Source organism: Micropterus salmoides, unplaced genomic scaffold, assembly GCF_014851395.1.
Source record: "Micropterus salmoides isolate LMB-PRFRI ecotype aquatic unplaced genomic scaffold, ASM1485139v1 Ms_hic_scaffold_18, whole genome shotgun sequence".
NCBI classification, from domain to species: domain Eukaryota; kingdom Metazoa; phylum Chordata; class Actinopteri; order Centrarchiformes; family Centrarchidae; genus Micropterus; species Micropterus salmoides.
This window is the reverse complement of record NW_024040928.1, coordinates 30348135-30374379: the sequence shown is the minus strand read 5'-3', so window position 1 is coordinate 30374379 and position 26245 is coordinate 30348135. Positions and strand designations below refer to the sequence as shown.

Below are 26245 nucleotides of genomic sequence, written 5' to 3'. Positions count from 1 at the left end.
TGTTAGTTCAGTCAAACATGAGCATCTGTGTGAGAACTTGAAATTTAACAACGATGCATCATTGACAAAAACTCTACCATCAAGAACCTTGGAGTCATTTTTGACCCTCGCCTGACAGAAGCACATAAGTGAAGCATTCTTTCACCAAAGTAACACTGCCAAAAGCTGATCACTGCTCTGATCTGGTGATGCTGGATCCTCCAGACTCGATCGCTGTAACGACCATCTCTCTGGCCTCCCCAGCTGTGCTACGAGAAGTCTTCAAAAATCCTGACAAAAACTAGAACATCTGACCACATAACAGCTGTTCTGGTCTCTCTTCACTGGTGCCAACTAGAACTGACTTTAAGGTCCTCCTTTTACCTTATAAGGCCTCGTACCATCCTACCTGCAGGTTTGCTGAAACTCTCACTTCTTTTAAATAAAGACTGAAGACTTTTATCGCTGCCTTTAATTAAATCAAATGTAAGGCTGTATGTAGGCACTGTGACTTTTACTGTCCTATTTTTAACTCTTTAAAAATGATTTTATCCAGTTTTTATTTTTTACTTCACCATTGTAAAAATTATATTGTAATGTGTTTTCTCTATAATGCTTTTATGTTTTATGTAAAGCACTTTGAATGGCCTTATTTTTGAAATATGTTTTACAAATAAACGTGCCTTGCTTTACCTAGCTGAGCTAACTACACCATATACACCGGCTCGCCCTCTTCGCTCTCTCAGTGCTGGTGTCCTGGTCAACAAAATATCAGCTGGTTGCAGAACTTTTGCTCACCGTACTCCCTCTTTATGGACTGACCTTCCACTATATGTTAGGGAAGCACGTTCAATAGATATTTTTAAGTCAAAACTGAAAACCTCCTTGCTCTCACTTCACTTCAGCCTCCCCTAGAATTCATGTTGATCAAGACCCTTTTAATATCTCCTTAATCTGAAACTTTGAAATGTAGCTGTTTTGTCTTTTTTATTCTTTTTTTTTACTGTTTTTACCCGTATGTTGTTTTATCTTGTGTATCTTATCTTGTGTCCTCACGTTTGTACTCTTGTACTTGATCCTGTGTATTTTTTTGGAAAGTGTATTGGAACCATGCTGCACTGTGATTTTGCACTGTTAATAAATGAGATTTGATTTTACAGACGTAAAGGATGTTTGTACTTCTTCCACCACTGAATAAACTGCAGTTTAATATAATAACATATACAAGTTTGCAAGGATTTCCAAGTTTTGTCATTGTACAACACGAGGTTGGTTTGTAGTCCCCTCATGCTACACACACAGAACTTAACAAATAATTAAATATGTACTATGGTAACAAATGTTGTACTTGTAATAATTATACTTCTGTACTTGTACAAGTTTTACTTATAACAGAGGTTTTCTACACTGTTTTATGGAAGTAAAGGAAGTGTGTACTTCTTCCACTGCTGACTCTGTGGCAGTTTAATATACTTGGTTACAATGTTGTTGAAAAAAAAGGTTGTAGTCCTTACATGCGACAAACACAGAACTAAACAGATAACTATATGTTTATTAAAATATTGCAACTAATCTTGTACTTTTAGTAAGTACACTTTTGTACTTGAGTGTTTACACTGTGGTATTAGTATTTTTACTGAAGTTAAGGATGTGTGTACTTCTTCCACCCCTGAGTATATTGCAGTTTAATATAATTAATAATGCATATCTACAAGGTTACAATGTTGTTTGTTTGTCATTATAAAATAAATAATAAATGGCCTAATAAATATATTCTGCTATAATATATAAAAGTTGAAGCAGCACTAGTGAAAGTTTCTTAAAGGTGTTTTATTAGACACCATCAGTGTTACAGGTAAGGTACAAGTAAAATTTAGACCTTTAAATAAAAACCTCCCAAAAATCAGCTCTATTTTGAAACATCCTGAGTTTGCATGTTTGTGTTTGAATGTAGGTCAAGACATGGCTGTTAAAAGAGGCGGGTAAGCTCCGGGTTATTTCCGGCTCCTGGTCCTCTTTATATAAACACATGTACATTGTCCCGTATAAGAACTTTCTGCTCGGCGACAGCGGGGCTGTTACGTGCTGTGTTACACAACCGGAGCTCTCTCTCCCCACACCACCCGGTAACAACGACCATCCAATCAGGAGCCAGCGCTCAGGGGGTGTGACCAATGGGAGAGGACGACGCTGTGTCAAGAGAGGCGCGTCATTGGCTGGTGAGACCCGCCCACTTGCCTTACTGACCGACATTCAGCAGAAGCCAAAGAAAATGAACACAAAGTAAAAATAAATAACAGCAGTCGGGTGGAGGCGGAGAAAAGCGGGGGAGCAGCGACACCGTGTGGCGGGAACGCGGTACTGCAGACAAGAGTTCTATCAATGTACAATGGAAGAAGTGTTCAGATGTTTTACTCATTATGCAGGATAATATAAATTATATTTTTGCATCATAATTATTAATGCATTAATGTGTTCATCACTTTAATGTTGCAGCTAGTAAAGTTGGAGCTTTACTTTATATACATCATGCAGAATCATATATATTATATTATCAATCAATCACTCAAGTTTTATTTAAAGTACAAAATCACCAAAACGCATGGTCCCAAAACATCGAAAAAAATAAAAGGAGCATTATAAAAAATTCAAAAATGTAAAATAATAAAAACTATTTAATAACTGAAAGTTTATCGTACCCTGTAAGCTGTATCAAACAACATCTTAAATCTAGCATTAAAAATGGTGATATTACTGGATTGTGTCATTTATTCAGTAATATTACATCATTATTTATTACTTGATAATATTTTGTGTCAATCTATAATTTTATCTAATAAATATAGTGTACTGTAACTGTAAAAGTACATTATTTGCCTCCGAGATGTAGTAAAATAGAAGAAAATGGACATACTTATACAAGTTCCTCAAAATTGCACTTAAGCACAGTAGCTACTTGAGCAAATGTACTTAGTCCCGTTCCACCACTGACTATATTGTCAGATATTTGTAGCATACAATACCTGTAAAAAGTTTAGGATCAGTTAATATTTAATTAATGCTTTGTAAATCAGTTAAAAGTCTGAATATAGACTGAATATTATATTTTTATGGGATAGAAAGATGTAGAGTTCTTTCTGGCCAGAGGTTCATTAAGTTTTACACAAAGTTCTCCAGGTGGACATTACATGTAAAATAAAGACCCTTCAGAAAGTGTTACCGCTTAGGTCAGAAACCTAACACCAGAAATACCTACAATTGATATTATTATTTATGATATTGTTGCACAGAGGTTCAGGTTTGTTTTTCTAAAGTGTCCTATTTTGTGTTAAACACCTCTATGTTTTATTTATTTTCTCGGTCCTTATCTGCTTCTCCAGCCGTTTAACAGGTGTGGTCAGATAAGTCTTATTTCAGTGATCACGTTTTTATGTACCTTGGAATATTTTAATAAAAAGAGAATTTATTTTAAAAACGGCTTTTAATTACAAAAACAAGTAGCACGGCGGGAAACAAACCAGAAATACCACAAATGCGTACAAAGAAATAGTTAGACATTTACTATGACCCTTTATTATAAATCAAAATAAAAATAGATCACTGTCAGACACATTAAAACACTAAAATAAGAACTAATGGAGACAAAGATGTTTACAGTTCACTGGGTTTACACACATTCAGTCCAGTTGGAGGGAAAATATTAACAGGATGTGTAAAACTGAATTATTACTTAAGTTACAAGTAAAGCTAAGCCTTGCTCTGTTAGTTAGATTTTACCTAATAACATAAGCTAACTCGTTATCTATAACTGCATTACGTTTTAAAGACTGTATTAATACTGTAAATTATAATACATAATATATATAATTGCATACATTATATATGGTCAAATTGTCAAACTCAGCAGAAATGTGCTTGAACAACAGAATAAATCAAGACTATTTGTTGAGTTTTTGTCTTCAAACCTTTATTGAAGTGAATGAGAAGCTCTGCAGCCATCAGCAGCTACTAGATGCTGATCCAAGAAAACTTTATTAAAGTGAAAATCAGAGTCAACACAGTTTGTACACAACAAGTTCAGCCCTGAGATCATTTCACCATTTCTAAGAAAACACATTTCTGACATTAAAGGCACAATCAGTGAGCCAGATGTTAACCAAAGTGAAGCCTCGTCCACCACCAACATTTAAACCACAGGACTGGAAGTTGTCTCCCTCCTACACAGAAAACAGAGACACTGAGGAACCATAGGACCAGAACCTAAACCCAGGATAAAGAGGTTCAGTGAATGTGGTGTTGAAGGTGTGGAGGTGGATCAGTGTGTCAGAGGAGACTCTGTAGAAGGACAGAGTGCCAGCAGGACAGTCCACATACACTGCTGCTCTGTTAGAGGAGGAGGAGGAGGAGAGAGGGAGGACCGTTCTTCTGTTATTGTGACAGACAGAGTAACGACCATCAGAGCAGCTCAGACTCCAGGACTGATCATTTAATCCAAACACACAGTCTTTACTGTCTCCTCTCCTTCTGATTCCTCTGTAAGTCACTGATATATAAACTCCTCCTCTCCACTCGACCTCCCAGTAACAACGACCAGTCAGACCATTTCTACACAGCAGCTGTTCCCAGCAGTAAAATCTCTCTGGATGATCAGGATATGGCTCCTCCTCCTCCACCCGTGTCACCTTCCTGTTGTTGTCAGACAGTTTGAGGTTTCTGTTTACTGTGTTTGTGTCCAGTGTGAGTTCACAGAAATCTGATGGAGAGAACGAGACACAACACAGCAGCAGTTTATCATCAGACACATCTGAAGGTTTATTCTTTGTTTGTGTGCTGATGTTGTTCATTTCTATAAAGTTTAATGATGATGCATTTAGTCAGTAATGTTTGAATGAATAAATATCACAACTATCAACTTAGCATTGAAAGAGAAACTGACTGTGTGCTGTTTTGTCATCATGAGTCAGATTGAATCCACACTTACACTTCCTCACATCAGGTTTTAACCTCTGCTCTCCACCATGGTCCACCCTGGAGGAAGAAACACAGTCAGAGTGATTTTCTATCCAACATGAGTCCTAACTGCTGTTCAACATGAAGCAGTGTTCCTCAGTTTGTCAGTGTGACAGAGAAACAGGCTGAAACTCATCTGTGTCAACTGTCTGCAGGATTCTTTCACTGTCTGAGAAAAGGACCTGAAGAAGAAGACAACTAATACGAGAGCAGGATGTCAAATATTGTCCTCTGCATGTTGTCCCGCTAAATAAACAGTTTGACCAGCATTCACACATGAACAACTAAACTGTTTCCAGACTGTTCTCAGATCAGATTCAACTTGTATTGAGTAATTTCTGTCAGAAACAGAGGGTCTGAGGACAGAGAGGCCACATGATGTACAGATTGTAAAGCTTTGAGACAAGTTTGTGATTTTGCACTTAATAAAACTGACTTGGGAATTTCATATCAATAAAGGACTATTTCACAGAGACAGATGAGGCTAAATGATGAAGTTAACAGAGAATAAAGGCACCGAGAAGGTGTTTCTCTCAGCAGCAAATAATTATATGCATCTAAATGTGCGCATTTGTTTTGCTTTAAATATTTAACAATTGTATTTATAATAATAAAAAAGACAAAACACTAGTGTTTACAGCAAACAGTGTTGGACAAACCACTTGGAAAATGTAGTGAGCAAAGCTACCAGTTAACTCTACATTAAATGAAGCTTCACTACACTGAAGCTACAACCAGGAGAAACGTAGCAAGCTAAGCTACAGCAACATGGCAGAAGTCCTTTACTACATCTGAGCTACTTTTATTTATATTAAACCAACTTCATTCCAGAGTAGCAAAAGAATAAAGACCTGCTCCAAACAGTAACAACGTGAGAGATCTAAATCAGACAGAAACACCCAAATATTACAACAAAATGTATTTCCTCAAACTGAGAACCAGTGGAAAAACATTGTTACTTTGAAAATGTCATGCTTTTTTGACAAGCAGCACATCTATTAATGTATGATTTATTTTGATAGATACACAAAAAAGTATTGTCAGCCACTGATTGTGCAAGTTCTCCCATTTAGAAAGATGAGGTCTGTTTTGTCATAGGTACACTTCAACTATGAGACACAAAATGAGAAGAGGAAATCACATTGTAGGATTTTTAAAGAATTTATTTGTAAATTATGGTGGAATATAAGTATTTGGTCAGTACTCAAGGTCAACGTTTCCTGTAAGTCTTCAGCAGGTTTGCACACTGTAGCTGGTATTTTGGCCCATTCCTCCCTGCAGATCTCCTCTAGAGCAGTGATGTTTTGGGGCTGTCGCTGGGCAACACGGACTTTCAACTCCCTCCACAGCTTTTCTATGGGGTTGAGGTCTGGAGACTGGCTAGGCCACTCCAGGACCTTGAAATGCTTTTTAACGGAGCCCGAGCGGCGTGTTTGGGATCATTGTCATGCTGGAAGACCCAGCCACGTTTGGAGGATTTGGCTTAAAATCTCACGATACATGGCCCCGTTCATTCTTCCCTTAACACGGATCAGTTTTCCTGTCCCCTTTGCAGAAAAACAGCCCCAAAGCATGATGTTTCCTCCCCCATGCTTCACAGTAGGTATGGTGATGCAACTCTGCATTCTTCTTCCTCCAAAGTGGAGTTTTTAACCAAAGAGTTCTATTTTGGTTTCATCTGACCACATGATATTCTCCCAGTCCTCTTCTGGATCATCCATATGCTCTCTGGCAAACTTCAGACGGGCCTGGACATGTACAGGGGGGACACGCCTGGCGTCCCTCTCGGCGTAGTGTGTTACTGATGGTAGCCTTTGTTACTTTGGTCCCAGCTCTCTGCAGGTCATTCATCAGGTCCCTCCGTGTAGTTCTGGGATTTTTGCTCACCGTTCTCATGATCATTTTGACTCCACGGGATGAGATCTTGCGTGGAGCCCCAGATCGAGGGAGATTATCAATGGTCTTGTACGTCTTACATTTTCTTACAGTTGCTCCCACAGTTGATTTCTTCACACCAACCTGCTTGCCTCTTGTAGATTCACTCTTCCCAGCCTGGTGCAGGTCTACAATTTTCTTCCTGGTGTCCTTCGACAGCTCTTTGGTCTCGGCCATGGTTGAGTTTGGAGTCTGACTGTTTGAGGCTGTGGACACGTGTCTTTTATACAGATAACGAGTTTACACAGGTGCCATTAATAAAGGTAACGAGTGGAGGACAGAAGAGCTTCTTAAAGAAGAAGTTACAGGTCTGTGGGAGCCAGAAATCTTGCTTGTTTGTGGGTGACCAAATACTTATTTTCCACCATAATTTACAAATAAATTCATTAAAAATCCTACAATGTGATTTCCTGGATTTTTCTTTCTCATTTTGTCTCTCATAGTTGAAGTGTACCTATGATGAAAATTACAGACCTCTCTCATCTTTCTAAGTAGGAGAACTTGCACAATCAGTGGCTGACTAAATACTTTTTGGCCCCACTGTATATATATTATTGTTAACATTTGACTTTCTGCTTTCATTTATTCATTTAGCTGACGTTTCATCCAAAGCGACTTACAATTGCTATACATGTCAGAGGTTGACGCCTCTGGAGCAACGAAGGGTTAAGTGTCTTGCTCTACATATCAAAGTTTCCTCCTCACTAGAGGAAGAGGTGGTCAGACTGGACCCTGATCCTTTTCACAAGAGCTTTTTGTTCAGGCGACACAATAGAAAGTAAACTCAGTCTCTCGTGTCTTTATTCCCCTGCAGCAAAGTCACAAGGATTTGATGTACGTGATGTGACCGTCATACGAAAGTGCTTTTGTTGGCTACACATACAGGTCTGTGTATGGCAAATCCATTTTCCAGCATATTGATAAGACTCAAGACATTTACAGAAGAGTTTATCAAGATATTGTTTTTCATGGATTATTTATATTTACAGATAAAATGCCACATGAAATAAGGATGATAAGATATTTTAAAAAACCTGTGTGTAAAATGATGATGCTCTAACTGCTTTAAAGGGCGAGGAATATGACTTGATTTGGACTAGCTAACGTTGTGCTGTAGAAAACTTTCAAATGATATATGATTCAATATGGAGAGTTCTCGAAAGACCGGTCAAACTTTTAGTTGGAAAGTGCTAACAAAGATGAGATTTACGCAATCTAAAGATCACAAACTTGGTGTAAAATAGACAAAACATAATGTTTAGAAATATAAATTATATAAATATATATATATATACATATACACTGCTCAAAAAAAATAAAGGGAACACTTAAACAACACAATGTAACTCCAAGTCAATCACACAACCCACACAAGTGGCTCAGGTAGTGCAGCTCATCCAGGATGGCACATCAATGCGAGCTATAGCAAGAAGGTTTGCTGTGTCTGTCAGCGTAGTGTCCAGAGCACGGAGGCGCTACCAGGAGACAGGCCAGTACATCAGGAGACGTGGAGGAGGCCGTAGGAGGGCAACAACCCAGCAGCAGGACCGCTACCTCCGCCTTTGTGCAAGGAGGAGCAGGAGGAGCACTGCCAGAGCCCTGCAAAATGACCTCCAGCAGGCCACAAATGTGCATGTGTCTGCTCAAACGGTCAGAAACAGACTCCATGAGGGTGGTACGAGGGCCCGACGTCCACAGGTGGGGGTTGTGCTTACAGCCCAACACCGTGCAGGACGTTTGGCATTTGCCAGAGAACACCAAGATTGGCAAATTGGCCACTGGCGCCCTGTGCTCTTCACAGATGAAAGCAGGTTCACACTGAGCACATGTGACAGACGTGACAGAGTCTGGAGACGCCGTGGAGAACGTTCTGCTGCCTGCAACATCCTCCAGCATGACCGCTTTGGCGGTGGGTCAGTAATGGTGTGGGGTGGCATTTCTTTGGGGGGCCGCACAGCCCTCCATGTGCTCGCCAGAGGTAGCCTGACTGCCATTAGGTACCGAGATGAGATCCTCAGACCCCTTGTGAGACCATATGTTGGTGCGGTTGGCCCTGGGTTCCTCCTAATGCGAGACAATGCTAGACCTCATGTGGCTGGAGTGTGTCAGCAGTTCCTGCAAGAGGAAGGCATTGATGCTATGGACCGGCCCGCCCGTTCCCCAGACCTGAATCCAACTGAGCACATCTGGGACATCATGTCTCGCTCCATCCACCAACGCCACGTTGCACCACAGACTGTCCAGGAGTTGGCGGATGCTTTAGTCCAGGTCTGGGAGGAGATCCCTCAGGAGACCATCCTCCACCTCATCAGGAGCCCAGGCGTTGTAGGGAGGTCATACAGGCACGTGGAGGCCACACACACTACTGAGCCTCATTTTGACTTGTTTTAAGGACATTACATCAAAGTTGGATCGGCCTGTAGTTTGGTTTTCCACTTTGATTTTGAGTGGGACTCCAAATCCAGACCTCCATGGGTTGATAAATTTGATTTCCATTGATAATTTTTGTGTGATTTTGTTGTCAGCACATTCAACTATGTAAAGAAAGGAGTATTTAATGAGATTATTTCATTCAGATCTAGGATGTGTTATTTTAGTTTCTAGTATTTTTTGAGCAGTGTATTAGATAGATAGATAGATATGTGTGTGTAAGAAACATCCTCTATCCCAGAAGAAACCTAAATTACTATGTAGCCTAGATGACTCAAGTTATTTATGATAATACGGCTGTGTGGTGAACCTATGAACTTAAGTCATATTTAAACAACTATTGCTTTGGGTTATATATAAAATAGTAGTAAGACTTCTCTCTGTGTACACGCATCCTAGAGGCCTACAAGTACAATTTTGGCTGTATTTTTGTGTCCCCCTCAAAAATTTTATGTTTACTTCCCCCCCCTACTGTGAGATGAAACTTACGCCCATGCATAGCGCCCAGAGAACCTGATGTGGAGAGGGCAGAGGAGAGGACCGGCAACTTGAAAAAGTCCCAGTACACCAAATGTTTGCGGGTCGCGGTCTCAGACCTGTTCAGTCAAATCTATACTGCGCACCATAGTGGTTGATGGTGGAGAAGTGGAACCATCCTGTCAGTCATGCGGTGCGCAGCGTAACATTAGTTCATTAGGAAAGTATGTTCATTTAAGTCTGTTTATCTTTTTAATGTGAATAATAACAATATAACAATAAAAATACATTGTGTGATTCAAAATAATGGTTGTTGAAGAATGAATTAGTGACCGCAACAGATGCTGATTTTACTGCTTCCATGGGAGCTCAGACCTCCTTATGGGAGCTGAGCTCCCACTGGCTCCCACGTAACTCCAACCCTGTTTAAAGTGCTCTATAAACTAAATTGATTGATATATTGATGAAAGTTCTCCGGCAGAGCTCTTTTTTAAATGCAGCAAAATCATAATTTTGGACTGTGGTGTCTACACGTCGAATCTAAGCTGTAACCTGAACTGCACCTCCCCAAAAATGCAACAACATGTCGCGGCGATGCAGAACTGTACCTTCTGTGAGACTCATACAGAAACGGCATTACATATGTTTTGTCAGGATGTACAGTATGTACATTTATTAATGATTAGATATATTCAGGTTTCTGCTTGTTCTGGCAGAATATCTTTTTTAGTGTAACACTGCGACCATTATTTCTTAATCAATTTATGTTGTTTCTGGCTAAATTTCATAAACACAAATGCAAATTTACAAACAAAAACCCCATTTATAGTCTTTGAGAAAGAAACTTTATTTTTGTTTAGTTTCTCCTCCAACAGAAAGGCTTTGAAGATAGGCTACTTAATGTCTGTACTCGCTTAAAGGTCTGTGATATCCTTCAACCAAGTCCAGTTGCCCTTGACTTTAACCTTCTGAGAACCTTCACAGATATCTGTGATATCCTTATTTATTTTCGCTGTATTGTTCTGTTATTGTACCCCCTAGCTATAAATACATCGGTATCCCTAATGTGAAGTATCCATTGCAATGTTAAGATTGGTGATATATGTTGCTATTTGATATTATTAAAAAGGAAGAAAAAAAGACAGACAGCAAGAACTGTGATTGGTCGGCATGGTAGCCTTCAGGAAGTGCTCCGTTCTTTGAAGTACATTTTATTATTAACAATAATAACAGTAATTTTATTGCATCTCTTGACTCGCACAGACTTCACTCAGTAAAAATCTTGGCACTCCATTATTACGTTACAAGTCACGGACCAGGTAATGCAACAGCAGGCACTAGAGTGCAGATGGTTTCGGTTGTTTCATAGGCTACGTCATTAACAAGCCGGCATGCGGCTCACCTGCTGCCGTGATAACAGATCACGGGTGGAACAATATGAAAAAAGACGAGTTCTGTGTGTTTTAGGCGACTTTATAAAACACACTGCTGATGGAGAAAGTGCAGCAGACAGGCGGAGAGAGACAGAGATGTAACGTTAGGTGTGTGTGAGTGTGGGGAGAAGAGAATTCAGAGACAGGTGCAAACCAGGTATTTTTAAAAATGATAATGATAATGTTTTTGGGGATTAAATCCTGCTTTCACCAGCCATCACCGATGGCATCGTCTATCGGCCCAACCCCAGTGTGTGGATGCTACCACGGTACTTGATCAATAAAGGAGCTTCGAGGTTGAAAAGCCATTTGATCAGAAAAAAGCGAAGCTACCACCACACTACTGAGAAATGTAGTTAGACTTGTAACACTGCAGCTACATTAATCTCAACAAATTTAGTAGTTGTTGAGATGAACCATCAAACACTTCTATCCAGAGCTGGACTGGGACTAAAAAATTGGCCCTGGCATTGTTGGCTCAGGCGGCTCACCTAAATTGGTGAGACACTTCTCACCGATACACCATCCTTCTATATATAACATGTGCACCTACTGTACACAAACAAGCCGAGTGGTATGTGCCACGGATAAGTGCACCAGTGCAAGTGAATCAGTGTACTCATATGTTATAATCATCAACCTTAATTGAAGTAATCATCATCATTGTCACTACAGCATGGCACACATCCTACCCAAGGGCATCACTTTGTGTTGAACAGTGGTGGGGACATTTAAGGGCTCAGATTAGGGGGGTGACGAACACTTTGCCCATGAGATGTGACATTGCACAAGATTGGGGTCACGAGAACAAGACAAGAATATATTTGAATACTATTTTGATCATTAAACACTTAATTTCCTGCATTCTGGGGATATTTTCTGCACCAATTTATGGTGGAATGTCTTTATTTATGTAAAGGGAAGCACAAATTCAGTTGGCAAGTGATGATTCAGAATATAAAAATGTAATAGAATAATGCAGTAATCTGTAGCTTTTTTTTAGCTTAAGTTACTTTTTTTGGACAACGCAGATGTTTCTTCTATGTTTTTATTGCATTGCTGGTTTTCAGAATAGTGCAAATAAACCTTTCTCAAAGCATTTTCATTTGTTAATTAACATTTCTTAACATTAACATTTTTAACAAATGCTTTCAAAAAGTGATGTGGACAACATCTGCCATTTCAAAAAGTGGTGGGGACATGTCCCCAGCGTCCCCAGTGTAAATGACACTATGACCCTCCCTCCCTGCTCCCTCCCTACAGGCTGAGCTACTCCATGCTTACCGCTTCACCTCCACTCTCCTCCTGCTAACATATCGGTTATTTTGCGCATTTGGTGGCATCCATCTGCAGAATTTAATTTTATTTGGCCCACAACTCAAGAAACAGAAGGCAGAGGAGGAGGGGGGGGTTTGTAAGAGATGTGATTGGGCCAGCCCAATGTCAGTATAGAAAATTACCCAATGTGCTGCGGTACATGCTTTATGGGCCGACCGTTGGCCCATTTTTTAAAACAGTTGAATAAATAAGTAATTTATGTTTCACTGGCCCCAAAGTTTCGTCGGCCCACAAGGCATTTACCTGGTATGCCAGATTACCAGTCCACCCCTGATTCTATCCATAGAGAAATGCTGCAAGCAGGTCTCACATTAGAATGACTTTACATCCAAGTTTCTGATGTTTCTAATGGTTTCCAATCGATAAGACTTCTGGAGAGCCGTGTGTTTCCTATCTCAGGCCTACTCACTGCTCTGAACAGAATGAGGAGGAATAAGAATTCCTTCATGATGATGGACTCCAGTAGACTGACAGAAAATAACAGAAAATAGAGACACCTGCAGTGTGTGAGCTCTTGCTATCTGTCCAAACCTGAGTGTGTCCAGTCTCCAGTGTGGATTCTCCAATCCAGCAGACAGCAGCTTCACCCCTGAGTCTCCTGGATGATTGTAGCTCAGGTCCAGCTCTCTCAGATGGGAGGGGTTGGAGCTCAGAGCTGAGGCCAGAGAAGCACAGCCTTCCTCTGTGATCAGACAGCCTGACAGCCTGGAATCAGGAAAACATCATAAACTCTGTGTTTTAGAAAATCACGTCTGCAGGAAAATCCTACAGACCATTTTCACTAACATGAACCTAAAACCAGATGAAGAGGATTTAAACGAAACAGCTTATTACTGACCTGAGAGTTTCCAGTGTACAGTGTGGACTCTTGAGTCCAGCAGACATCAGCTTCACTCCTGAATCCTGCAGGTTGTTGTTACTCAGGTCCAGCTCTCTCAGATGGGAGGGGTTGGAGCTCAGAGCTGAGGCCAGAGAAGCACAGCCTTCCTCTGTGATCAGACAGCCTGACAGCCTGGAATGAGGAAAACATCATAAACTCTGTGTTTTAGAAAATCACGTCTGCAGGAAAATCCTACAGACCATTTCCACTAACATGAACCTAAAACCAGATGAAGAGGATTTAAACGAAACAGCTTATTACTGACCTGAGAGTTTCCAGTGTACAGTGTGGACTCTCGAGTCCGGCAGACAGCAGCTTCACTCCTGAATCCTGCAGGTTGTTGTTACTCAGGTCCAGCTCTCTCAGATGGGAGGGGTTGGAGCTCAGAGCTGAGGCCAGAGAAGCACAGCCTTCCTCTGTGATCAGACAGCCTGACAGACTGGAATCAGGAAAACATCATAAACTCTGTGTTTTAGAAAATCATGTCTGCAGGAAAATCCTACAGACCATTTTCACTAACATGAACCTAAAACCAGATGAAGAGGATTTAAACGAAACAGCTTATTACTGACCTGAGAGTTTCCAGTGTACAGTGTGGACTCTTCAGTCCAGCAGACATCAGCTTCACTCCTGAATCCTGCAGGTTGTTGTTACTCAGGTCCAGCTCTCTCAGACTAGAGGACTGGGAGCTGAGAGCTGAGGACAGAGCTTCACAGCTTCTCTCTGAGAGGTTACAGCCACTCAACCTGAAAAAGGATTAGCAATGAACACAAACTGAATGTTTTATTTGTCAAATATACAGTTTTAGAAATTGCACATCCATTTATCCACCTACAGAACTTTGTTGGAGGCTTTGACCACTGGCAGCAGCCTCAGAAGAGCCTCCTCTGAAGCAGAGTATTTCTTCAGGTCAAACACGTCCAGATCTTTTTCTGATGACAGTAAGATGAAGACCAGAGCTGACCACTGAGCAGGAGAGAGTTTATCTGTGGAGAGACTTCCTGAACTCAGGGACTGTTGGATCTCCTCCACTAGAGAACGATCATTCAGTTCATTCAGACAGTGGAACAGATTGATGCTTCTCTCTGGAGACAGATTCTCACTGATCTTCTTCTTGATGTACTCAACTGTTTTCTGGTTGGTCTGTGAGCTACTTCCTGTCTGCGTCAGCAGACCTCGTAGGAGAGTCTGATTGGTCTGCAGTGAGAGACCCAGGAGGAAGCGGAGGAACAAGTCCAGGTGTCCATTTGGACTCTGTAAGGCCTTGTCCACAGCACTCTGGTAGAGATGTGTTAGTTTAAGTTTGTCTCTGAAGACTTTAGACAGCCGGGAGGTTGTTTGTTCTTCTGCCAGCAGATTGACACCAGAGTTGATGAAGGTCAGATGGACATGAAGAGCAGCCAGAAACTCCTGAACGCTCAGATGGACGAAGCAGAACACCTTGTCCTGGTACAGCCCTCTCTCCTCTTTAAAGATCTGTGTGAACACTCCTGAGTACACTGAGGCTGCTCTGATATCGATGCCACACTCTGTCAGGTCTGATTCATAGAAGATCAGGTTTCCTTTCTGCAGCTGCTCAAAAGCCAGTTTTCCCAGAGACTCAATCATCTTCCTGCTCTCTGGACTCCAGTGTGGATCTGTCTCAGCTCCTCCATCATACTTGACGTTCTTCAGTTTGGACTGAACCACCAGGAAGTGGATGTACATCTCAGTCAGGGTCTTGGGCAGCTCTCCTCCCTCTCTGGTCTTCAACACCTCCTCCAGAACTGTAGCAGTGATCCAGCAGAAGACTGGGATGTGGCACATGATGTGGAGGCTTCGTGATGTCTTGATGTGGGAGATGATTCTGCTGGCCTGCTCCTCATCTCTGAACCTCTTCCTGAAGTACTCCTCCTTCTGTGGGTCACTGAACCCTCTGACCTCTGTCACCATGTCAACACACTCAGGAGGGATCTGATTGGCTGCTGCAGGTCGTGTGGTTATCCAGAGGCGAGCAGAGGGAAGCAGGTTCCCCCTGATGAGGTTTGTCAGCAGCACATCCACTGAGGTGGACTCTGTAACATCAGTCAGGACCTCATTGTTGTGGAAGTCCAGAGGAAGTCGACACTCATCCAGACCGTCAAAGATGAACACAACCTGGAACTCTTCAAAGCTGCAGATTCCTGCTTCTTTGGTTTCAGGAAAGAAGTGATGAACAAGTTCCACCAAGCTGTACTTTTTCTCTTTCAGCACATTCAGCTCTCTGAAAGTGAATGGAAATGTGAACTGTATGTCCTGGTTGGCTTTGTCTTCAGCCCAGTCCAGAGTGAACTTCTGTGTTAAGACTGTTTTCCCAATGCCAGCCACTCCCTTTGTCATCACTGTTCTGATTGGTTCATCTCTTCCAGGTGAGGCTTTAAAGATGTCTTCTTGTCTGATGGTTGTTTCTGGTCTGTCTGGTTTCCTGGATGCTGTTTCAATCTGTCTGACCTCATGTTCATCATTGACCTCTGCAGTCCCTCCCTCTGTGATGTAGAGCTCTGTGTAGATCTGGTTCAGAAGGGTTGGGTTTCCTGCTTTAGCAATCCCCTCAAAGACACACTGGAACTTCTTCTTCAGGTTAGACTTGAGTTTACGTCGGCACATTGGAGCAGCAGTTCCTGAATGAAGAAGAAATGTGATTAATAAGTGGATGCTACAGTAAATCTGATAAATGTAAACTTTAAGACATCAAGATGGTATTTATTTTCCTCCTCCATGAAATCTCTTCAGCTCATCAGCTGTGAACAGTTTCTGAGTTTCAGCCCAGAAGAATTCATAGATCTGATCCAAATGTGTGCATCATATTAACAGCAGAGTTTGAAATGGAAACTTCTCCCATGTTGCCTCCATTTCCTCTTTCCATCATGTTAAATCTGTTCAAATCCTCTTACTGCTCTGCAGACGCTCAGCCAGCTCCTCCTGCTTCATTCTCCTCAGGAAGTGCAGTGTGATCTTCAGAAATGCCTCTCTGCTGCTCCTCCTCTGCTCCTCCTCACCGTCCAACACCTCCTCATCCTCCCTCTGGCTCTCTAAGCATGCTGGGTAATCTGGACTCAGAACTCTCTGGAACTTCTTCACCTCGTTCTTCACAAACCTGCCAATGTTTTCCTGGAGCAGCTGGAACAGAAGAAAATGTAAAGTTGAACTGGTAGAAGTCAACATCAGATCATCTGTGACAGACAGAAAGCCTGCTGGTCTGCAGAGTGCAGCATGGAGACTGGATCAGAATGCTGCTTCACTATTTACTTTGTGGACTGCCCTGTCTCCTATAATATTTTTAAAGGAAACATATTGCTTGCTGAGATTTCTACATAATGAGTAAATGCTGTTAAAGAACAAATTAAGCAAATCACAGAAATGTTGATACTGAGTGTATCAGTCAGATGTTCTGTAGAACAAGTTGGTGTTATTGAGGACTGTTTCCATATGGTGCTGGTTATTCTATAGTGGGAGCCCTGCGGTGGTAGTGTAGCCTAACTGACGTCACACAGTTAAAATTGGTGCGTATCAGTGGGCTGGTGGAGTGATGGACTACAGTTGTGCAGTGCAATAACTTTCATTACAAGTGCGTGAATGAAAAAGAGTATTTTTGTATCTTTGTGTCGATGCAGCTAAACATACATTCTGTTATGTTGTTACTGCAGAGGGAAGAAATAAACAGCATATCAACCCTCTCTCAGCTCTTTATTTCATATTTGGTCTTAAGTGATGTTCTGCTGTGACAAACAGAACTAGCACCCAGACTGAGCGTATTCCTGTTAGCTCCAACATATTCTAGTTTTCCTCTAAAATATCTGATCTCACAATAGGTTATCAGCTGGGACTGACTGCAGCTTTATGGATTATGGCTGCCTGTGAACATCATCCAGAAATTAAATATAAAATAATTTATAGAAATAATTTCAATGACATTTTTGTGCTGGCTCCTGTAATTAGCAGTAGTAGCTGAGCTTGTACATTTACACACCATAAATATGGAGTCCAGGTCTGTTTGATGCTGCTGGGCAGACTGACCACTGGGAACCTCTGAGCTCTGCTCATCAACTCTGTGAAGAAATATGATGATTTGAACATATAATGACAAACAGTGTTACATGTGCTGTGTTATATCTGGTAGAAACAGATCCTCATACACCTATACCAGATCTTGGTATAAAAATGTATGATCTGGTCACTTTCCATGGAAACACCGCTGGGTGCAGGGTAGACTGGACAGGAGAAAATGCTGCTGTTTTACTCATCCAGCTGTGTCTCAGTGGACATCAGCGGACGAGGAGGCTGCTGAGGTCCTACTGGACTCTAACTGGACTTACAGTTACAGTAAGCAGCAGACAAAAGGGCATGCTCATACTTTTAATATTTTTACTTTCTCATGTGTTTTCCATTTGTTTTGCACTGTTCTTTGAACCTGGTTCATTTCTGTGCTGCTGATGTGACATGAGAATTTCCCTCTGGGAATAAATAAAGAGTCTATTATTATTTTTAATTAACAAAAAACAGTGCTGAACCAAGACCTACCTGAGAGCTCTTTTTAGGAGAGTCAACAAAACAACACAAACATTTAAGATTCTTACTTTTGTTCAGCATCATTATGTCCAGCTTTGAAGTGAACAGGGACATGACGGTCGCTGTTCACGGACACACAGCTGGGTCCAGGAGAATCTGGTCTCTGCCGATGGATCCTGAACAATGAAATAACAAATCAGATGTGTCCTCAAAGCAGATTTAATAGATATATTTATGTGTTGGTGTCTCTGGTAGTGAGTTTTCAGCTGAATCTGCAGTTTGTCAGCGTTACAGAGTTTTATAGCGACTTTCAGTTGTTGTTTATCTGTCCAGCTGCAACTTTACTGTTAGTAGCTCAAAACTAAACTTCATTCACCTCCATTGAGCAAGAGGAGGCTCCATAGACAATGTTCTTATACATTCTCAAACCTGCATCCAGCTGTTTGTGGATTTTAACTGTGGTTTTGATATTTGGACTAAGATCTGCAAAATGTGAGACCAGTTTGAAAAAAGTGAAGAGTTAAGAACATGAAGTGATCAAAACAAAGACACCAAACCTCATCTCAGGAGAGACACAAACATTTAACATGCTGACCTTTGATCAGCAGAGTGGTGTCCACCTTTGAAGTCAATAAGTTTGCCCTTAGACCAGTCACTCCTGATGGACACACAGCTGGGTCCAGGTCCAGGTCCAGGTCCTGGTCCAACAGAATCTGGTCCCTGCTGCTGCTCTGGGCTTCAACACAACACACACAGAGCTTTGAGAGTGAATAATGATGGTGGAGTGATTTGAGTCCTGGACAGTTAGAGATCCTCATCTCACCTCTGAGCTTTGGTCTGGCTGTCATGTTCCCCACACAGAGTGCTTTTAGAGGGAGGGACTCCCTCCTCTCTGTCCTCACACTGATTCATAGCAGAGCCCACACCTTCACACAAACACAACAACATGCTGAGAGAGCTGCACTCATTCATTACAACAAGCTTTACATCTCAGGACACTTTAGTTCTCCTTCCTCTCAGTAACATGACACAAATATTCAGGACCGACAGAAACCTTGTTGGAGCCCTAAACAGGATCTGATGACCCCAAAATGTGTTACACAGCCCCCAGATTCACCCAGAAGTTCAGTATGTTGACCACAAAATATATCAGATGAAATTAGACTGTCAAGATTCGTTACAGTACACCCAAACATCATGGTTTAAATCCTGATCCTGGTTATCAGACATTACAGATGCTTCTGGTCGGATTCTCACCTGCTGAACTAACAGACACTTCTTCATGTGTGGAGGAAACACTGGGAGAGAAGAAGCTGCTAATTTCTTCCTCGTTAGTCCTGGTGTCTGATGTAGTTCTGCTACCTGTCCACTAGATGGTGCTAACTAACCATCTGATGAACTAAAGATCAGCTCAGCACTGGAAGATGTCATGAAGCAGCAGTGTGGATCAGTTGGTTCACTACTAGATTTTGGACGCGTTGGTTTGTAATGAGGCAGAATGCAGCTTGAGATCCCCGGGCGGGGCCCTTCACTCTGTTCCTCAGTCCTGGTTCCTAACAAAGGGGGACCAGAACCTCCAGAACCTCAGGCTGCCACAGATGGTGTCTGCTATTAAAGCTCTTCTTCAAACAGACTTTGGCTTCCAAACACTTTTCTTTAAAGGCCTTTTTACTCGTTTGTCCCTGTAAAGACTTTACAGTTTGTAATTATTGTCACTTCTAATAGTGCTACTACTACAAATACTGCTTCTGTAATACAAGTACAATATCTACTGCTGGGACTGAAAACTGCTGAGAGGTCAGAGGTCAGGGTCGGGCAAGTCCCCACCGACTGCTTTATTTATTATATTTATAATTAGACAATAATAATATGTAATTCAAAGTCCATGGACAAGCTGCTTTTCAGTGCGTTGTATCCACTGCTATAAAAGGAAAAAAAACTACAAGTATAAATAAATAAGTGAATGTAAAAATAAAGAAATAGCCTTTACTACCAAAATGTATTTATATATGATTTATTTCTGCATTTATTTATACTAGTGTTATTTTTTGTTCTTCATAATTATAAGGAACAAAAGCCTTGTAGGCTAGTTGTAGGTTTTTAAGATGTGACAGTAAGCCTACTCACCGCTTAGAAATATTTAATGTTTTTTATATTTCACAGCCGTTAAAATAAATGGGTTTCATTTTTTTAAGTGAGGCTGAATATTATAAGCATATAATTTGGTAGGAATATTGAAATTAATTTTAATATGAGTGTGTTTTTTCAGGTTAGTGGCTCTCTTGTATCACACAAGTCATGTAGCGCCTCACCTTTAACGATGTGGGCGCAGGTAATGTGGGGGAGTTTTCAGAAGCCTAAATGTTGACATTCAATGTTTGTACATATTTAATACAATAAAGCGTAAGTAAACAGAAATCTGTGTTCTGTTTTTACTTTTTATATTGTACGAGATTACTGCTCATTCAGGGTTCCCACACGTCCTGGAAAACAACTGACCAATTATCCAGTCATGGAAAACTCGTGGAAATTAAGAGAAAAAGTCAAATATCCTGGAAAATTCTTTTAACATTATGTTGCAGCAGCATTGTGAACACCCCCTGAGTCAGGTCACAAGTAGCACAGGTTGGCTAGGAGCGACGGGCTCAGATGTGTTATTGTTGAGAAAGTTGGATAAGAATGAAGAGGAAGCCGGGCTCACAACTGAAATGAAGTAGTCCCAGTTTCTGACCGTATTACACTTGCATATCAATACTCCAAGTTCTTTGTGAAGTTTAAATAAAGTGTGGCGTTGTGACAGCAACATGTCTGAAAGAGCTTTTTGTACCGTTACACAGAGACGTTAGAGAGCTAAGGTTCAACAGAATAATGGGATTTGTTAGCAGGTAAAATTATAGCCTGTTATTATATTATTTCTTTATATACTATAAAAAATTATAACAATATAGCTGCAGGCAGAAATGATCAGGCTCCAAGCAGGTCGGGGAAAATGCAACATTTGCCATTTTCAGAGAAGAAGAGCAGATGCAGGGACTTCAGAGAGAAGTGATGAAAGAATTTGGACTTGAAGCCTTTTTTGTAGGGAGGTCCTGATCATGTATTTTTGTCCCGGATCCCAATCGAGTAATTTAATATCTGCTGAGAGATACTTGTAATTTCCTAGTACAGTTGAACAGTGCACTACATTAAATGAAGTTTCTGTCTCCTTTTAAAAGTATTCTCCAGTGTGTGTTGCTTTACTGCAGCCTTTGTATGAGAGAACTCTGAACTCTGCTGGGCCAGGGCTAACCTTTAGCCTCTTAAATATTTTTCCAGTTTGCTGGATCCATTTTAAAAGGTATATGACTAAACTGGTCGCACTGTAGGTGTTTTTTTTGGTGGCTTATTAAATCTTTAGTATTAACGGCAGCTCTTTTAAAGCAGTAAACACAATCAGCAAATATTGGGCTTTAATCTGGTTTCCTACAGCGGGATGGACCCAAAATAAACATGTTGCTGTGGTTAAATTGTAATAAACGGATCAAAATGATGCCAAGTACAACGATAGCTGGACTCAAGTAACGTTAACAGACACATGTTTAGTGAACTTACCTGGAAGTTCAGCTTCCTCTCTTTCTTTTCTCCAAGCAGTCTCCTGTTTCTGTGGCTCTCTGCAGCAGACAGGTTGAGAAGTACGAGCAAAGTTAAATCCACTTTTTAATACCCAAGATTAAAATTAAGTTTCAGTTTAACTTGTGACTTTCAGCTGACCTGTGGTTTAAAAGAGGAAGAGAAACTTTATGCCAATCGGTCCCGGCGATTTTCTAGAGTTAGTTAAAAAGGACATAACATACCTTTCTGATTCGTCCTCGGAGTCTTGTGTGAGGAAACGTGTCATGCACCACTTAGTCGCACCTTTTTCATTTCATTTCCCAAATTTGATCCTCGCTCGGCGTCTTATCCCTCCCACCCGAGATGCGAACTGGAGGAGTGGAGGAGGCACAAATTGGGGAAGTGAGAAAAGCCCCAGAAAGAGGGTGAGTTTCCTGTCAATTTAAAAAAAATAAATTGTCTGTATTGAAAATGTCAGCACAAGCAACAACATATAATGACATATACAACATTTCATTCTCCAGGGTACAAAAAATATACAAATATATACTTTAAGAGATTCATTTAGGCTTTCTGATGAAAAAGTACCAACTTCTGTTCTTGAGTTCCAACATCAGTCACATCCATAAATCATAAGAGCTGAATATAACATTTTGTGGATATGGTAATTGGCAAGAAAGAATAACAGATTTGTTATGAAATATAGTCCTTTCTTCTCCTCCCTGAAATCAAAAACACCAAAGAAAACATCCTTTAAACACAAAGAAACTCTCAGTATGAGAACAGTTCCAAAATAAATGGGAAACATTTTCCTCTGCATTTTCACAGAGAGAACACTCAGTTTGAATATTCTGTTTATATCTTTAAAGAAAGATTTCGCTGGGTAGAACCACTGAATCACTTTACACAAAACTTCTCTCACTTTCTTAGTGAGCAAATATTTAAAGGGTAATAACCACACTTTATCCCAAGACACACTCTCTATTATACTATTCTAACACGATGTTATGGAAGGAATAGTAACAACACCTTTTTGGAATAAATCTCGTATTAGTTTTGAATTGACCTGTTGCTTGCAGCAGAGTCAAATAAAGTGATAGTGTGATAGTGTGGCCACAGGAAGTTAATGCGTCCAGCAGCATCCTGCCTCCTGAAGGAACGGCATCAAAAACAATCGCAGACTCTTTAACTGATATGGGAATTTGATTCGTCATCAAAAAGTCTGAGTAGCTCTACAGCCTGCCATTAGTATCAAACAGCTGACCGACAAGTAAAATATTGTTCTTAAAGAGAATGTCCTTCTTATTGCAAATCTAATATCTGTGTGGAGAGAAGTTGTGCTTAAATAAGAGAGACCAGGACAAAAGCATCTGCTGATGAAAGTTTGATGTTTTTCCTCCCAAAATGAATCATTTAGCTGACGCTTTTATCCAAAGAGACTTCCATATATAATATGTCTAATATATATTTGGGTAAGACAGGTGTAGCTTGGAGTCGTTATCTGAGCCCTCAAGTGTTCACTGACCTTCCAGCTCTAGTTCTTTCTCTCATGTAACTGTCCTTGTTAGGGAGACAACAGTTAGACTGATCAGCTAGAGACAGCAGCTCAGGCGTCAGGCTGCCAGATATCAGTGTTCTCTGGGAATCTGACAAGGTCGAGTCTCACAAGAACGTTTACAAGAACTCACTGGCTCCACAGATCAGAGTACAACTCAGAGATCGTAATAGATTCTAATATGATGCAGCATGCATCTGGGCCAAACAGTTAATCTCACCTCCAACACTCACTAAAACCACCAAAACACTTCATACATGTCTCAAAATAAACTGGTTGGACCAAACACAGGCAACAACTCTCAGTCAGAAAGCAAACACTGTCACTGATGACACACTGAGCTAAAAACACTGATTACAAGGAGCATTCTACAGAAATGATGAACTTTCATCTTTGAAGTGGAAAAAGGAAGGACTTGTTTCTTTATCATTCCGTCATTTACTTTGGAAAAAGAAAAAGTTCAAACTAAAGTCTAGTTCCTAAAGTTCAGTGCTGCAGTATCACCTGTAATTCATGTTCCAACCCTCTGAAGCAAATCTGCTCAAATGAAAGCACATTTCCTGCTTTCCACTCAGACTGCAGCTCTTTGTTCAAAACACTGCACACAGTTCTCTACACAGACGCATTGAAGTCAATATTCTGCTGAGCTCTTCTAGAGATTTCAGATTGTTTGGTGCAGAAATGCTGTTTTGATTAATATAAAGAGTTCTGCAGGAGGTGGAGCAGGAAAGAAAAAAGAGTTCCTGATTTTAGAGAAAGTGCTCATTGAATGTGTGCAGCAATTAGCAATAAAAGTGATTGACAGTTTGATCCACACACACTTCTGTTTCTCTGACTGTGTGAAGAGTTTGGATCGATGCATGTTAGCAAGTGAGAAAAGCTGGAAGACGAGAGTCCAGTGTAACAGGCTTTAAAGATTAGCTAACGCATTAGAAACATATTCCAGTTTGTCACATGAACACATCTCTTCTAGATATCTGATATATGAACTAGTCAACATTGTGCTCTAGAAAACAAACTTTCAAACCATATCTGATTCAGTTTGCAGAGTTTTAAAAAGACAGCTTGAACTTTTACTTGGAAAGTGCTGCAGCTGACGGACTTTGTGTAAAATGGACAAATAATAATGTTTAAAACCATCATTCAAGGTTGTTTTGTACATTTTATGAAAGTCTGGAAATAACAGCTGCAAAATAACTTGAAATCTGAAAACTGACAGATTGAAGCTAAATCATCATTTTAGACTGTGGCGTCTGGCCGAATAGTCAATAAAGTGAAATCTGTTTTTATTAATATGGAATGAAATACTGATTACTGTGAAAAATACTTCAGGAGTTTATTTCTGTATATAACACTTCCTGTTGTTGCGTCACTTTGTGTTGCACCAACATCAGCTGGAAATGTCTTTATTTCTATGAAGGGAAACTAAATATAGGTCGCAGGTGAGGATTCAAATCTAAAACTAAAACAGAATATAATGCAGAAATCACAATCAAATTGCTCGTATGTGAAAATGTAGCTGGCAATAAACCTGATTGGGATACTGAGATGAACTGTTTGGCCCAGATGCATGTTGGTGATGCAGACTGTAGGAAGAGCTTTGGAAAAGTGGCTTCAGTTTAGAGCGCTGAAGAAAAAGTCTGTAATAATTCCAGCTTCTCCAGTGTGACGAGTTGCTGCTTTTCTGTTTTGGATCTCAGTAAAGTGAATAAACAGGAGCTCTGTAGACTATATCACTAAAATTATATAATTATCATTATTGTTTTATAGCCCAGCCCTACTACATACTACCTGCGAGCGCAGTATGTACTACATATAGCATACTGCGTTTCATAGTAGTACGCAGTATGAAGCTGTTAACAGATTTATTTTGCGGTAGCCGGTTCCCGGTGTTGGAAAGAAGAAAAATACAACAGAAAGATATAAATGTAAAAACCAATAACATTTTCTTCTAATTAAATCTTGTGTAAAACAATCTGCAACAAAGGTAACGTAGCGAGCTGCATCTGTACTACTACCAACAACAAATACAAATATGTAGTCAGAATGTGCATTAGTGCTTCTGTCATTGTTTTTACAAATGTCTGTGCTCACATGCTGATGTCTTCTATGTGGCATCTTATTTGTGCTCGTCTGCTTTTGTCTGTGTTTATGTGACTCCTGTTTTTATGTTTTATCCATGTTCCTGGGTTCTCTGCTTGGGATTATGTGCTTAAGTTTGTTTGAATGTTTTCTGGATGACATGTTTGATGTTTTTTGTTCTGCCATCAACCTGCCAGGGACTCCAGATTAAATGAATCTGTACGGCTAAATCTGGCTCACTTACATTTTGGACTTAGTCCTTCTGTTCATCAATGTGCACTGTCCCTTTAAAACAAACAAACAAACAAAGAATTAAAGAGGTCATATTAAGCTTTTTGGCATTTTCCCCCTTTTAAGTGCTTCTTCCATTTATTTTCCTCCTATTGTTTACTTTCCAGAACCAGAACCCGGCTGTGGTGGAGTTAGCTAAAGAGCTAATGTTCATGAGGAACAGAGAGATAAAACAGTGAGAGTTTGTAAAGGTCAGAGGTGAGGCAGTGAGATTCCTCATGACATCAGGATCTTCAGGGTCCTGAACAGAAACACAGATCTTCATGTTGCTGCTCATTTTAAAGTTGGACAGGCTCTTAAAACCCCTCTGTGGTGGGGGAGGAGCTCAGTGAGAGGTAAACCATGCTTTGGAGTGGAAATGGATTTTCATCTGAGTGTCCTCCAGATGAGCCCGTCCTCGTTCCAGTGGTGAGACCGGAGCTGTCAACTGATCACCATCTGGTGGTGAGTTGGGTCAGGGGGTAGGGCAAGATTCTGGACAGACGCGGTAAGCCCAATCGGGTAGTGCGGATGAACTGGGAATGTCTGGAGGAGGCCCCTGTCCATGAGATCTTCAACTTAAACCTCTGGCGGAGCTTTTCTGGCACCCCTGTGGAGGTTGGGGACATTGAACATGAGTGGGCAATGTTCAAAGCCTCTATTGCTGAAGCCACAGTGGGATCTAACCCCTAAACAGCTGACCAATTATCCAGTCATGGAAAACTCATGGAAAATAAG

The 26245-nt window shown here is 40.7% G+C and overlaps 2 protein-coding genes across 2 annotated transcripts in view; both read right to left on the bottom strand.

The window, feature by feature from the left end:
• Positions 1 to 22032, bottom strand: part of LOC119909371 (NACHT, LRR and PYD domains-containing protein 12-like) — a 216718-nt gene extending 194686 nt beyond the window's left edge. Inside the window, exons 1-12 of the mRNA XM_038727570.1 lie at positions 21843 to 22032; positions 21601 to 21659; positions 18833 to 18935; positions 18605 to 18745; positions 18078 to 18185; positions 17471 to 17549; positions 16395 to 16620; positions 14318 to 16121; positions 14055 to 14228; positions 13748 to 13921; positions 13441 to 13614; positions 13134 to 13307 (exon numbers count right to left, since the gene is read on the bottom strand). Of these exons, the coding sequence (XP_038583498.1) occupies positions 13134 to 13307; positions 13441 to 13614; positions 13748 to 13921; positions 14055 to 14228; positions 14318 to 16121; positions 16395 to 16620; positions 17471 to 17549; positions 18078 to 18185; positions 18605 to 18745; positions 18833 to 18935; positions 21601 to 21659; positions 21843 to 21886 (3260 nt within the window). The 5' untranslated portion in view covers positions 21887 to 22032. The remainder of the gene's footprint in view (positions 1 to 13133; positions 13308 to 13440; positions 13615 to 13747; positions 13922 to 14054; positions 14229 to 14317; positions 16122 to 16394; positions 16621 to 17470; positions 17550 to 18077; positions 18186 to 18604; positions 18746 to 18832; positions 18936 to 21600; positions 21660 to 21842) is intronic.
• On the bottom strand, positions 3925 to 4903 carry LOC119909432 (neoverrucotoxin subunit alpha-like). Its single transcript, XM_038727681.1, has one exon. It carries the CDS (start codon positions 4821 to 4823, stop codon positions 4197 to 4199), a length of 627 nt encoding a protein of 208 aa, XP_038583609.1. The 5' UTR covers positions 4824 to 4903; the 3' UTR covers positions 3925 to 4196.
• Positions 22033 to 26245: the final 4213 nt, after the last annotated feature.

Coding starts and splice junctions, on each gene's coding strand:
- LOC119909432 (XM_038727681.1), bottom strand. CDS start 4,823: ATGAACAACATCAGCACACAAACAAAGAATAAACCTTCAGATGTGTCT.